The 14,473-nt window shown below is 53.3% G+C and overlaps 1 protein-coding gene across 2 annotated transcripts in view; it reads left to right on the forward strand.

Annotated features, from left to right (window-relative positions):
- Positions 1–2,544: 2,544 nt before the first annotated feature.
- Positions 2,545–14,473, forward strand: part of MLXIPL (MLX interacting protein like) — a 48,823-nt gene continuing 36,894 nt past the window's right edge. The window contains exons 1-5 of one of the 2 annotated variants that reach the window (XR_016347646.1): positions 2,545–3,057; positions 11,745–11,851; positions 12,184–12,266; positions 13,346–13,435; positions 14,196–14,240. Coding sequence is in view for 1 of the 2 variants with exons in the window: in XM_075904982.2 (XP_075761097.1) it covers positions 2,630–3,057; positions 11,745–11,851; positions 12,184–12,266; positions 13,346–13,435; positions 14,196–14,240 (753 nt within the window). In the remaining variant the exon portion in view is untranslated. The remainder of the gene's footprint in view (positions 3,058–11,744; positions 11,852–12,183; positions 12,267–13,345; positions 13,436–14,195; positions 14,241–14,473) is intronic. The other variant, XM_075904982.2, reaches the window with a different exon arrangement.

Raw genomic sequence — 14,473 nt, forward strand, 5'->3', positions numbered from 1 at the left:
GGTTGTGACTATTTTCTTCCACTATTTGATCTGAGGAAGTGGGTCTGGCCCACGAAAGCTCATCATCTAATAAACCATCTTGTTAGTCTTTAAAGTGCTACATTGTCCTGCATTTTGCTTCGGTTTTCCACAGTTATCCTTTGATGACTATTGTCAGGCTTCCCATTGTTATCTCTTTTGTCCTGTCTCCAAAGTGTATCAATTCTGCTAATTTAATTCTAGCCTCCTGGTTGTCTTTAAAGTTCTCACTTCTTCACCATTTGGGCATTCGTGATGGCTTTCACACTTATCCTTAACTATGTACATATCCACCACTCACAACAAATGATTTACAGCAATTGTTTCCTGTTAAAGAATCTTCACTGAGCATTTTAGACAGGATTACATTTTAGAAAGGATCATATAGTTACCAAAGAAATTTCAAAAAGTCCTGCTGGGACATAAGTGCTGCAGGACCATTTGTTGTTTAAGTTAATTTAATTTACAATGTAGACAAGAGGCACAACTTAATGTGTAATGCTAACAAGAAACAAGACTTTACAGCCAACATTGTCTAATCATGAAGGATGGCTGGCAGGCTCAAACTGAAGCATACAGAATTTAGAATCATAGAGCTGGAAGAGACCTGAGGAGGTCATCAAGTCCAGCCCACTGCCCAAAGCAGGACCAAATCCCAACTAAACCCGGCCAGGGCTTTGTCAAGCCGAGACTTAAAAACCTCTAGGGATGGAGATCCCATCATCTGCCTAAGTAACCCATCCCAGTGCTTCCCCACCCTCCTAGTGAAATAGTTTTTCCTAATATCCAACCTAGACCTCCCCCACTGTAACTTGGGACCATTGCTCCTTGTTCTGCCATCTGTCACTATTGTCCATTGTCTTTGGAACCTTCCTTCAGGAAGTTGAAGGCTGCTATCAAATCCCCCCTCACTCTTCTCTTCTGCAGATTAAACAGCCCCAAGTCCCTCAGCCTCTCCTCATAGGTCATGTGTTCCAGCCCCCTAATCATTTTGGTTGCCCTCTCAAGACCCTCTCCAATGCGTCCACATCCTTTCTATAGTAGATGGCTCGGAACTGGACACAATATAGGCAGTCCCCGGGTTACATGGATCCGACTTACATCGGATCCCTACTTACAAATGGGGTGAGGCAACCCCGCACTAGCTGCTTCCCCCCAGCAGACCAGGGAGACGCGAAGCTACCCCCGCCCCCCAGCAGACCAGGGAGACGAGGAGCGGCTTTTCTCAGCAGACACCTCAGCTTGAGAATAAAGGACTGAGGGAAGCGAGGTGTGGGAGAATAAAACTGAGCTCTGGAGAAATGTTTGGCTAGAGTTTCCCCTACAATATGTACCAGTTCCGACTTACATACAAATTCAACTTAAGAACAAACCTACAGTCCCTATCAGTAACCCGGGGACTGCCTGTACTCCAGATGTGGCCTCACCAGAGCCGAAAAAAGGGGAATAATCACTTCTCTGGATCTGCTGGCACTGCTCCTCCTAATGCACCCTAATATGCCTTTAGCCTTCTTGGCATATCATTTCATATAATTGTATAGCACTTATTACCATCATTATACTTATATTCTGACACCAACACTCAAATACGCCATTTTGGCCATACTCCGTGATGCTAGGAACATTCTTCTCAATGTTCTCATTCAGTCGTGACCTGGCTACAGCACCGCACCCCCCTTCAGCCTGTCCCCTGTGCAGACCATCACCCACAGACAGCACAGAGCATGGAGACTTGGGCAGAGCCTTCACTGCAGATGCATCCTGGGTCAAAGGGTGAGGAGATTCTCAATGGCCCCCATGGGGCTGGCTGCTTGGCTCCCCCAGAAGTCAGAGGCAGGTGTGAGCCATCTTTGAAAATCTCCCCTTAGCACGTCAGTTGTAAGTTTTCAGGCCCAGGACGGAGTAAGTCTGCCAGTTGTTCTTGGGGGCCTTGCCTCCTCAGAGGCCCCCGGGAGAACTTGTCTGTATCTTTGCCTCTCTCTGGCTCAGCGGAAGACCCTGGAGGAGCCAGTTGAAAGCAGGTTCTCACGCTGCCTGTTTCCAGGGCCCTGGGCATGACTCCGCGAGTCGCTCCCTGCTTTGTGCTGAGCTGGACCCTGGTCGCTATAATTGCCTGTTTTTGTCCCTTAATCTGTATTTGTTCCCTGGGAAATGCAGGGGAAACATTAGTACAGACGTGCTAGGTAAATACCGTGTATTTTTCTCCCGCTCGCAGGCAGAGCAGCGCTGAGCCAAGGTAAACAAAGCTAACTGAGCTGTAGTAGCAGACCTGTCTCTGGCCTCCTAGCTGCGGGGGCTGGGAACAGATGGAAGCTGGAGCGGCTTCTCCTTTAATGTAGGCAGCTTGTCATGGAAATAGACTCTAGTGTGACCCAGAGCTCCCCCTTTTCCCTGGATCCAGCAGACAAGGGGTTAATTCCCTGCTCGACTCCAGCGCCCACCCCTGTCCCCGCCCACAGGCATGGCTGGAGTAAAGAGGGCGGGGTGGGATTATACCTGGGGGCCCTATAAATAGGACTGCCAAGAAGCAGGGGAATGGCAAGCTAAGCAGGACACAGGACAAAGAACAAGTCAGGGAGAGGGTGGGGAAGCAACATGCAGATCTGGGGGCATGGTGCACACGCCTTATGCTAATGGACATGTGTGGGGCTCAGATACTGCCATGATGTGGGCCTCCCAGGTACCCAGACCCCAGACAGACAAAGAGGGTCACACTGGTGGGTGGCTGCTTGCACCGGGCACCATCGCTGGAATGCAGGTGGGGCTGCATGGAGCCTTTCTGGACCCACAGGTCAGGACAGTCCCAGAGTTAGACTCTGATTCAGACTCAGAGGGTCTGGGCTCAGGCAGTGTTGGGCCAGGGTCAGGCTCCCTGCCCCACTCCCAGGTCATCCACAGCGGCCACTTTATGGTGTCCTCGCCGCACAGCGACTTGGTGCCCCGCCGACGCCCCCACCATTCTGAGCCGGAGCCAGCAGATCCCCGGACCATCGACCCAACTCTCACCCGACTCTTCGAGTGCATGAGCCTGGCCTACAGGTAAGTCTGAGGATCCTTTTGACTGGGACCCCTGGATTCCCCCTCCCCAGCTCTGTGTGGCAGGCCTCTGGCATATAGACAGGGGTCAAGGACATTGATCACATTTTGAATTCAGATCAAAATATACAGTTAGAACAGGTGCTTTGGCCATGGCTCATCCCCCAGGCTCTTTTCCCTTTTGAAAATCGCTCCAGCAGCCATTTGGTTTTTCTTTCAGAAGAGCCCTACAACTGAACATCAGCATGTTATCTCTGCCCCCCCTTTGTGTCCCTGGCAGTGGGGGGTGGATATTAGCGACATGATCACAGACTAGCTTGGTACTAATATGGGCTCATAGCCCCCAGTATGAGTAGCAGATTTTGGGGCTTTGCAGTGGGTCAGTTTCATATTAAAAGAGAAACGAGCGATACGCACTTGGTGCTTTCTATTTACCCAACAGCCCCAAGTCCCTTCACAGGGGCCAGAGCAGCACACGGGCTGTTGCACTTGCAGAAACCCGCTGAGACATTGCTCCTGTTGCCCAGAGGCAGTGCCCTTCCCTCAGCCCTTTGCTGTTAGAACACATGGTCTGCTCTGCCAGCCTGCCCTCCCTTCTCAGCCCTGTTTCAGGCTGCTTCCCAGAGGACCTAGACAGAACAATCTGCCTCCCCTCTTCTGGGGCTGCTCCCTCCAGCTGGACTCTCCAGCTCTTTATGGGGAGACAAGGCCCCACTGGCCTGGCCCCCCTCCAGGTGCCGAACAACACTGGGGGTATGTCTAGACTACATTGTTTTTTCGAAAAAACGTCACCTGCGTCCACACTGCAATGCCGTTCTTTGAAATGAAATGGAAAGAATACAGGGTTTTCGACATTGGTAAACCTCAGATTACGAGGAAGAACGCCATTTTCGAAAGAGCTCTTTTGAAAAAAGGCATGTGTGGACGCAGAACAGGGGCATTTTTTGAAAGAAGAGGGAATCGAAAAAAGCCCAGGTGCCCTGGTGGCCATTCTGCTGCGCCATTCTGTGCACAGCAATCAGGGATTTCTTTCCATGCAGTCTGGATGCTCTCTTTCGAAAAAGCAGATCAGTTTTCAATCCGGTTTTGAGGTGTGGATGCTCTTTCAGAAGAAGCTTGCAGTCTAGACGTTTCCCGGGGTGCACGGTGACGCCCCAGCACAGTCTACACTCTAGGGATGTTAAATATCGGTTAATTGAATAGTCGAGTAACCTCATGAATTCTTATTGGTTAGTCGACTATTCTATAGTCCCTGGGGGCAGGGCCGGCAGCCAGTGTGCTCCGGCCTCACTCTTGAGGAGCCCTCTGCCACCCTGCGCTGCTGCCTTTGCCTCTGGGTGCCAGGCAGGTGCTGGTCTGTGAGGGGAGCCAGTTAAAAAACCAGCTCCCCTTGCAGACCGCCTGCCTGTTGCCCTGTGCTGCTGCCTCTGATAAAGAGTCAGCAGCTTGGGTGGCAGCAGCCCCTGTCTGGGTGGAGCATCTGAGCTCCCAGACCTGAGCCAGGCTGCCTGCCCGCCCAGCTCCTACTACACTTTAAATGCAGAGCCGCAGCAGGGGCAGGTCCAGGACCCATCACAAGCCAGAAATGAGCCGGGCTGCTGGCCAGCCTGCTAAAAATGCACTGGTGGGGGAGGCGGGGAAATGCACGTACTCTATAGCATTAACCTATGCACTTTTGCTTATTGGTTAATCGGTTCATTGACTACACTATCACATCCCGACTGCAAAGGGCTCCCAGTCAGATCTGGTAGCATTTTATGCTTCCTTTGCACTGGCATAGGAGCCGAGCAAGCCTTTGTGCCTAGCCCTTTCCACGGAGAGTTTCTCTCTCGCCCATGTATTTCATTACCAGGCACACTGCTCACCTAGATACGTGTGGAGCATCTTCTGCTAATGAGGCTGCCAGAGTTCAGCTTGATGACTTCCAGGAAAGGACTCAGTAAATAGCACGGTGCTGGGTCACGCTGGGCACTTTTCATCAAAACAAGCTTTAAAAGAGGGCTGTTCTGTTGGCCCAGATGAGGCTTTGCACTGACAGACTGCAGTCCGGCAGGTGCTATCCTGGTTTGGGATGAGAAGCCAGAAACAAAGACATTTTCAGGAAAAGTTGTGGTTAAATTTTTAATGTTCGGGTTCACTTATTGAATATTTTTAAAGAATGAAAACCAACATTTTTCTTTTTCATTTTTAATTAAAAAAATCCCAAACAAAAAAAATCTTCGATGACCAACTAAAAAGAAACTCATCATTTATTTTCACAATGTCCCCTAAGAAACCTCTGGCATTTTTAACCAGCTGTAAAATGTGGGGGTTCCCTCCACATACCATTGTCCCCCATTCTCCCTCCATGTTGGGGTTCTGTATATTGCCTCATTTCTTCCCCTCACCCTATGCCAGGATTTCTGTGTGCCTCCCCCATTTCCTTTCCCCATCCTGATGTCACCCGTACCGCCCAACCCAGAGGCTTTGTGTATGCCTCCATGCTTCTATTTCCCTGTCATCACCCTTACTTCTGTCTGAGAGCTGAGTGCTTCAGGGTGTCCGCACTTTACACTGTATTGGGAGGGTGGGCAGGCTTACACTGCATGCTGTTACACTGCAAGGCAGTAATGCAGCCATCACAGATTCTTTGATCTACAGACAGCTACAAAGGGGGACAAAGATAATGGCCCTGCCAGCCAGCTGCCAGCCCAGATGTCATCATAGTCCCTCAAGGACCCCAGTTAAAGGGTTCAAGCTCCCAGCCATCACCTCTTTTGGTAAGAGGCAAGGGATTGTCTCCCTTCAGATCGGCGTGCAGGCTGCATAGCTCCCTGGATTTACACTGTGATATCTGCAGCCAGCCAGCACCCAAAGCCTTTTCCTACTCTTAATCTGTATGATCACCCATTCTAGCCGTAAGTGTGAAAATATCTAAGCCTTTTGTCCCTGACAGAAGTGGAGCCAGATACCAGATCATGTCCTTCTGCCCCACCTTGTTCAATTCACACCCCCTTTCAAAAGCATTTGGAAACACACCCACGTCATCCTGCTCTTAAGGCAGGAAAATAATATGCCATCCACCGTATGGAATACAGGGGCATATACCCTGAAAGTGGGACAGCAGGAACTCCATGGCTGCGTCTAGACTGATATGATTTTGAGGAAATACTTTTAATGGAAACGCTTTTACGTTAAAAGTATTTCCGCAAAAGAGCATCTAGACTGGCACGGATGCTTTTGCGCAAAAAGTATCCATGCCCAGTATGAGGCTTTGCACTGACAGACTGCAGTCCGGCAGATGCTATCCTGGTTTGGGATGAGAAGCCAGAAATGAATATCTAAGCCTTTTGGCCATTTTAGCCATCGGGCTTTCTTGCACAAAAAATGGAGGTGCCTGTCTACACTGGCCTCTTGCGCAAGAGGGCTTATCTCTGAGCGGGAGCATCAAAGTATTTGCGCAAGAAGCACTGAATTCTTACATTAGAACGTCAGTGCTGTTGTGCAAATTCAAGTGGCCAGTGTAGACAGCTGGCAAGTTTCTGCGCAAAAGCGGTTGCGTTTACGCAAAATCTTGCCAGTCTAGACGCACCCCTTGTGTTCCTCCTTCCCTCTTTGGATTTTCTGCTTTTCATCAGTCATGAGGGCTCTGTCTTTAGATGTGCAGAACAATCCTTGAGAAGTTGGAACTGCATCACAAATGATCTCATTTCAGAGAAATGCCATCGAATTGAGAGTCAGGCTGTGCTTCACTCGGCCAGCTAGATCTCCCCATACGCTGCTCTATGTGTGAAGCCTGGAGGGAGAGGGGAAGCTCTGGCCTATGGAGGCCCCATTGCTGTAATTTCTGAGCACCTCTCGGTCTTTAGCAGGATGGGAAGAACGCATGGGGCATGGGCAGAGAGACTAAAGCCATATCTACATTCTGGGCACTAGAGCAAGACAGATGCAGTGCTGTAGCCATGCCCCAGGAACCCTGTAGTGTAGACACAGCCAACAGCAACAGAATGGGGTTTTCTGACACTGTAGGTCTCCTCCCCAAGTGACTGTCGCTTCTGCAAAATTCTTCTGCATAGTTACAGCCCTTGGATGCTGATTTTGGCCAAGTTCCCATGCAAACCAGGCCCAAGTAGCATATCCGGGGTCACACGGGAAGTCTACAGGTCTCGAGTCCCTGGTTAGCACTCTAACCACTGGGCCACACTTCTTCTCTATGGCAGATCCTACGTGTGAATGTTGAGGAGGCCAGGGAGGAGGGACCAGGAGTCATGGCATGGATGTGTGTTGTAGCTTGGGGAGGAAGAGCTGGCTTTTTGCTACACTATGGAGGGAAATGCAGCAGGGTTGGGGGCAGGAGTTGCAGATGGACCCAAGGTTGCGAGCCTGAGAACCAGGATGATGGAGAACAGAGGGTTTTAGAGGAAACAGTGCAAAGCAGTGCGTGGCCACATTTCTGTTGGCTGGAGGACATGGCAGGAAGAGGACAAGGGGAGATCTGGGACAGGCCACAGCCGAGACGCAATAAGGAATGTAACAGTTTGCTGACAAAGAACAGGATTTCAGAGTTCTAAGGGCACCGCAGAGTCTAGGCTCTCGGGTGCACGGGGAAGACAACCCTGCGCATTCAGCTCTCACCATGCACCTTGAGGGCCTTGGGCTCGGCCAGAGCTCTGAGTGGGGACAGGGCATTAGCAGACAGGGTGCCCTTTGTTAGACGCTGCCTGGCTATTCGGTTCAGGCTGAAAGGGCAGCTCAGGCTCAGCTGTGGAGCAGGCCTGTGGGAAGCTGGATTCGGAGACTAGGGGTTTCTGGTGGTCTGACAGCCATTGTCACTGCAGACCAGGTGGGGTGGCTGTGTGCTCTGTTGGCATCATGTTTAAGTGGCGTCTTAACCCAGGAGAGATTCAGAGCTTGGGGTTGGGCCCCTGTTCTCAGCTGTTGGATTTCCCTGGAATGGGGAGAGACTGGAGGAGCCTTGTGCAGCCCCACTGTGTCCATTCGCTTGCACTCTGGAGCAGGATGGGCGCTGTTGTGCATTGCGGGGTGATTTGTTTAAATCGCTCAAGGCCTGGGGCTCCTGCTTCTCTTGGGAATTGTTCCCCAGGATCCCTTGATCTCACTGGTATTCAGCCTAAATGTTCTCCTTCTTCATTTCATCCCACTTCTCCTTGGCCCTGCCCTGCACCCAAACCGGATTAATTCTTGCCCCTGGTATTCATCCCTTCAGGCGAGATCTCCTGCCCCGCTCCACTAGGAAGTCACTTAGCCAAGCTCTGTAGAGCTCATTTCTCAGTCTTCCTGCAGTCCCTCAGGTTTTGTTGTTTCTTGGAGCTCCTGCCCTGTTGTCTGTGTCCATCGAATTTGGGGAGGTCCTCCTTTGACTCCATATTCTGGTGGCAGTGGGACCAGACGCACCGGTCCCCTCCCTGCTCTGTGATGTGATTCCTCCAGGTCTTTACATTGGCACCACTTTGCTAATAGCTGCCTTCTCTCCCCTGTGTGCTCAGGCCAGCGGTGACATTTCTGGCAGCTTTGCCTCTTGTGTTTGTCCAGGATGGATCTTGGTCAATGTCCTGCCTGTTTCTGGTCTGTCACCCCTGTCTCCCACACTGGGCAATCTACACCCACATGCTGTGGGCAGCCCTGGGAAAGGGCTGTGGTGTGGGCAGGGGGTGTGGGGCTTGTGAGTGTGTCAGAGGATACACAGCTGAAGTTAATGGCCTGGTAGGTCTCGTGACATTGCTGTAAACTTCTCCCAGGCCCCTGCTTCACTGAGCTCTACTCAGGAACAGCCCTTTGAAATGGCACTTTCTGACCATAGAAACCCCCTCCCCCCATAAGTACTTTGATGTCCATTTTACAGGTGGGAAACTGAGGCCCAGAAGTTGAGTGACTTGCCCTAGATCACACTGAGAGAATTGCCATTGGACAAAGCTGAGACTAAACCATCCTGTGTCCCGGTTTCTTGCCTTGTCCATTGGCATGAGCTGCTTCTCCAAGTGCCCTTCCTCTTCCATGTCTATTCCCTGGGGCCAGGCACTTCCTGTGCACCTTGGTCCATCCCCAGCTTGGCAGAACCGACTCTCAATGCAGGATGCCAAAAAGAATCCCAGCCATGTCCCATCTCAGACCCAGGCTACAGGGGAAGCTGCTTCTGCCCTGCAGGACATGCCTGTGACCAGGAGCTTGGGCTTCCCTTTCTGAGTTCCAGGCTGTCTCTTCAAGTCCTGCTTCCCAGCTGGGTGCACTATGCTCCAGGGGCTACTCCAGAAGGGGCAGGGCAGGCTTCAAGGATGGATCATGGAGCAAAGATCAGTCTGATGAACGTGATGATGAATGCAGGAAAACAACATGCAGATTATAACATCTCCCTCTTCCCTCCATGCTCCTAAGGGGGGTCCATGTCCTGTCATGGGATGGGGCTAGCACTGTGGGACAGGGGCTCTTTAAAGCCTGTTGCTGAAGGGTGAGTTGCTGCCTCTTTAACAGGTCAAAGTTCAGCACATTTGGCAGTGATTGCGCCTGAGTAACCTTGGCCAGTTGGCACCGGCCAAGCACCCAGGAAATTCTGCAACTCCATTGGCTCCCCTGCTTAGCTTTGGCAGGGTGTTTGCTTTGTAGCTGCAGGGAAAGTTCAAACTCCTTGGTGATAGCAGAGGTGCCCCCCATGCAGTGCATTCCTGTCCACCTGATTGTCCCCTATTGCCACAGTGATGGTCCCTCTAATCTTTCCCATGCATGTGCAGAATCAATGTTATGTGCACCAAGGCATGTGTGAATGTGGACCACCAGCAGAAACACAAACCTAGTTGTGGGCACTCTGCTAATCAGCTGGGCAGCACCAGAATCTCTGCTGTGCTCCACAGTCCTTGATGGGTGCTCTAGAGGGCAGGTGGCACTCATGCATCAGCACAGGAGTGGCCCCCGGGATGAAGTCCTGCTGCACGGGTCCCATGACTTTGCACTGCTGCTCCTCCTCAGGACCCAGGCATGTCACACCTGGCCAGGAAAGCTCAACAGAGCTGAGAACAGCCACAAGCTGTTGGTTTACTACTGACTTCTGTTGTGTGGGGAGGAGCAGCATGGAACACAGAAACTCCCCCAGCCTTGCCCCATGTGCTAATGGAGGGTGAGGGGAGTCTCAGGTGTATCTTATGATCTCCTCCTCCTCCCCATAGCAAGGACTGTGGGGAGAGACCCTCCTAGGGACTCACGGGTAGACACCTCCCTTTGCCAGGACTGGGCAGCACCACTGAGGAGGTGAGATCACAGGGAACAGCCTCACCGTGGAGCCAGTTGTGCGACCAGCCTCCCAATGAGGCTGCACCCCAAGAGTTCAGAAATCCTGGTCGTCCCCTGGCCTCCCTTCAGGCAGGAGTTGGCTCTTGTACGTTCCTTTCACACCCTCTGCCAGTGACACAGCTGATGGCCAGTGGGCCCTGCTGACTGTAGGGTCAGTATTGCTCACTGTGGGCCAAGTGTTCAGGGCACAGCATGGCAGATGCAAGCTCTAGGAGCCTAAGCGACAGGAAATAGATTTCAGGGGAGACCAATATAGAAGCATCAATGCAGGAGGACAGCTCCGTAGACCAAAGGAGACAGCTGCAGGAGCAACCTGCCTCAGTGGGCTCCCATTATAGCATGGCTGGTTAAACAGACTTTGCTTCCCAGGATGTTCCCATAGAGACACACCGGGGTGGCACCTCCCCAGGCCCTGCAGGGCACTGCAGGCAGGGGCAACTGTAGAAACCCAGGGGCTGTGTCTAGACTGGCAAGTTTTTCCGCAAAATCATCTGCTTTTGTGGAAAAACTTGCCAGCTGTCTACACTGGCCGCTTGAATTTCCGCAAAAGCACTGACAATCTCATGTAAGATCTCATGTAAGATTGTCAGTGCTGTTCCGGAAATACTATGCTGCTCCCGTTCGGGCAAAAGTCTTTTTCCAAAAAACTTTTGCGCAAAAGGGCAGTGTAGACAGCAGAGATTTGTTTTCCGCAAAAAAAGCCCCAGTGGTGAAAATGGCGATCGGGGCTTTTTTGCGGAAAAGCGCGTCTAGATTGGCCACAGACGCTTTTCCGCAAAAAGTGCTTTTGCGGAAAAGCATCCTGCCAATCTAGATGCGCTTTTTGAAAATGCTTTTAATGGAAAACTTTTCCGTTAAAAGCATTTCTGGAAAATCATGCCAGTGTAGACGTATCCCGGGTGATGCTGGCAACAGCAGCATGTGTTGCTTCTACTCCGGGTATCAAGAGAGGAACCAAACTTCCTGCTTCTACACCCTGTGACTGAGTGTCTGAAAAATTCCTGCTGCAGTGCCATACAAAACAGCTTCCTGCCTGCAAGGGGCTCTCCTGGGCTTGTCCTCAGCACCTGGACTGACAGCTCCCTCTCCTGGCCCCCTGGCCTCACCTCAGCTGGCTCCATTTGGGATGGATGGAGAACAGCTGCAAGCGGCACTAGCTGGTCTCCAGGGGAAGGCTAATCTGATGCCAGCACAGTGACCCAGCCAGGAGCTAGATGAAGCAATGAAGAGCAATGTGAAAGCAAGGTGGCAACCCCTGGGCAGCTAGTGCTGGGGAGGAGCTTGGAACCACTGCTCAGTGCTAATCTGGGAGCAGCAAGGGGATCCACTAGAATGGGTTTGGGGGGACACTTCTGGCAAAGGACCCAGTCAGTAGCAGACATGGCCCTCTTCTGTGCTTGGTGTTTCAGTGGGAAGCTAGTGTCTCCGAAGTGGAAGAATTTCAAGGGTCTGAGGCTGCTTTGCCGGGATAAAATCCGCCTCAACAACGCTATCTGGAGAGCCTGGTACATCCAGTGTGAGTACCCGGCCTGGCTCCCTGAGGCTGGGCCCTTCCCCTTCCCCTGCAGGCCTCTGGCTCAAGTAACCTGGCCCCCACCCTGCAATGGCTTTGGGGGAGTGCGGTTCCTAAGGTGGGGGAGTGGCGAGTGACTGAGCAAGGAGGGTCAGTCCTCCTGCTGAATGGGGGATGGCATGGTGGAAGGGTAAGTCCTCTTTCCAGGTGGGAGCAAGGCCTGCCCCTAGACTGGGTGATGATGGGGTGAGTCCAGTCCTAGGGGGGTGGGGACAGGAAAGGTGCCAGTGTGGGTAGAGGGCAACTAGACCCTGACTCTGGCCTCTCATGAACAGATGTGGAGCAGAGGAAGAGCCTCGTGTGTGGGTTTGTGACGCCCCTGGAGGGCTCTGAGGCTGATGAGCACAGGAAACCAGAGGTATGTACAGAAGGGCTCTTCTCGGTCATGGAGTGTAGGGGGAGGTTAGCACTGGAGCTGCTGCCAGGGTTGCCAGGTGTCCGGTTTTGAACCGGACAGTCCAGTATTTGAGCTTTCTGTCCGGGAAACAAATGGAGAAAATCGAACTGTCCTGTATTTTCTAAATAAGATGGAATGTGGATTGTGATGTCATGTCAAGTGTGTCCAGGATTTCTGTTGAAACCATCTGGCAACCCTAGCTGCTGGCTGGGACTTGGGGGTCTGCGCTCAGCTGGCTCTGACAGGCTGGGGGCAGTGATGGGGGGTGGCTCTGCAGGTCTCAGAGCCCTGTAGGCAGTGACTGCTCATTTGGCTGAGGGGAAAACCAACCCAGAGGCCAAGTGCCCAGACGGGAGCCATGTTGCTCTCCTGCAGCTGGGGAAGGAGATGTGCTTGTCAGGCCTCTGCCAGCTGTAGGCGCTATGGGGAGGGGCTGGAGCCCTGGCTGGGGGGAGCTTCCGGCGATGCCAGCCCCAGCCTGTCCCAGCAGGGGGCACTGTGGGAAGTGGGGGTAGGAGCCCTGGCTGGGGGGAGCTCCCAACTATGCCATCCCCAGCCTGTCCCAGCAGGGGGCACTGTGCGGAGTGGGGGTAGGAGCCCTGGCTGGGGGGAGCTCCCAGCTATGCCATCCCCAGCCTGTCCCAGCAGGGGGCACTGTGCGGAGTGGGGGCAGGAGCTCTGATTGGGGGGAGCTTCTGGCGATGCCAGCCCCAGCCTGTCCCAGCAGGGGGCACTGTGGGAAGTGGGGGCAGGAGCCCTGGCTGGGGGGAGCTCCCAACTACGCCATCCCCAGCCTGTCCCAGCAGGGGGCACTGTGAGAAGTGGGGGTAGGAGCCCTGGCTGGGGGGGAGCTCCCAGCTACGCCATCCCCAGCCTGTCCCAGCAGGGGGCACTGTGCGGAGTGGGGGCAGGAGCCCTGGCTGGAGGGAGCTTCTGGCAATGCCAGCCCCAGCCTGTCCCAGCGCGGGTTGCTGGGGGAGCTAACATCTGGGGGCCTGCTGAAGGTGCCTGTGACCGGTGTGCTGGCTGTTCCTTGCTAGGCTGTCGTGCTGGAGGGGAACTACTGGAAGCGTCGGATTGAGGTGGTGATGAAGGAATATCACAAATGGAGGATTTACTACAAGAAGCGGGTCAGTGTCTCCTTTCTGCACGGTGCCCGCAGCTTCGGGGCTGTGAGGCCAGAGTGGGGCTCTTTTCGGTGGGGGGCCCAGACACTACAGATCTGGGCATGGTTGACATGCACAGATCTTGAGTCGACCCCTTGGCCTTTTTCAGGAATGCTGGCTGTTATGGCAGCTCGTTGTGCAGCCAGGTCTGCACCTGCTGCTGGGTCTGGCGGATTGCACATGCGCCCTGGTCTCAGATACAGGGGCAGCCTCAGGTCTTGGCAGCCTGGCTGTGGTCTTGAACAACCCGCTTCCCCAGGCCTTGCATGGCCTGACCTGGGCTGCCCACAACGTATCCCCTGGGGATCTCGTCCTTACAATACCCCCTCTATTTCCTGGGCAGCCCGCCTGGGGTCCGGCTAAGATTTGGTGGGGGAAGGATCAGAGCATTTATCAAATAAATACAAATAAAAATGCCATTGTAATTCCGCCAGCGTAAGGGTCCTGGCCCGTGAGGGGCATAGCCGTGCTGAGGTGGGCAGCGAGCCTACTTTGGGGTGCCAAGATCTACATGCCGCCCTGCAACACTACCCCTCCCCCCAGGCCGGAGACCCTCTCACCAGCCCTGCCCACAAGGAAGAGCCTTGTTAATCTTATTCCCCCTCCCTGCTGGCTGCCTGGGCTGCGCAGCCACCTGGGTGCCTGAACTGCTTCCTCTCTAGCCCTTCCCGCACCTGGCTCCACCAGCAGCAGAAGCCGCTGACAGGCCGGGTTTTCCTTGCAGCTTCGAAAGTCCAGCCGGGAGGGTGAGGTCTCCGGCCCAAAGCAGGTGAGACCCTCATGGGGCAGGTGGGGGGAAGGGGCTGGGGTGGGAGGAGTGGTGCATGCTCCCCACTCTCATGGTTTGGTCCCTTGTCTCCTGACATTAGGTGTTTTCTTAAAGCCCCAGCTGCTGGAACCAGGAGCTACCCTGGAGTCTCAGCTTGGGGTCTTGGAAAGTCCGTTTTGCGCCCTTGTGGCTGTGCGGAAACGCTGGCCAGTACCTCCAAAAGGTTCCGGTTC

This window comes from Pelodiscus sinensis, chromosome 21 (assembly GCF_052426305.1).
Source record: "Pelodiscus sinensis isolate ZL-2025 chromosome 21, ASM5242630v1, whole genome shotgun sequence".
Classification (NCBI taxonomy): domain Eukaryota; kingdom Metazoa; phylum Chordata; order Testudines; family Trionychidae; genus Pelodiscus; species Pelodiscus sinensis.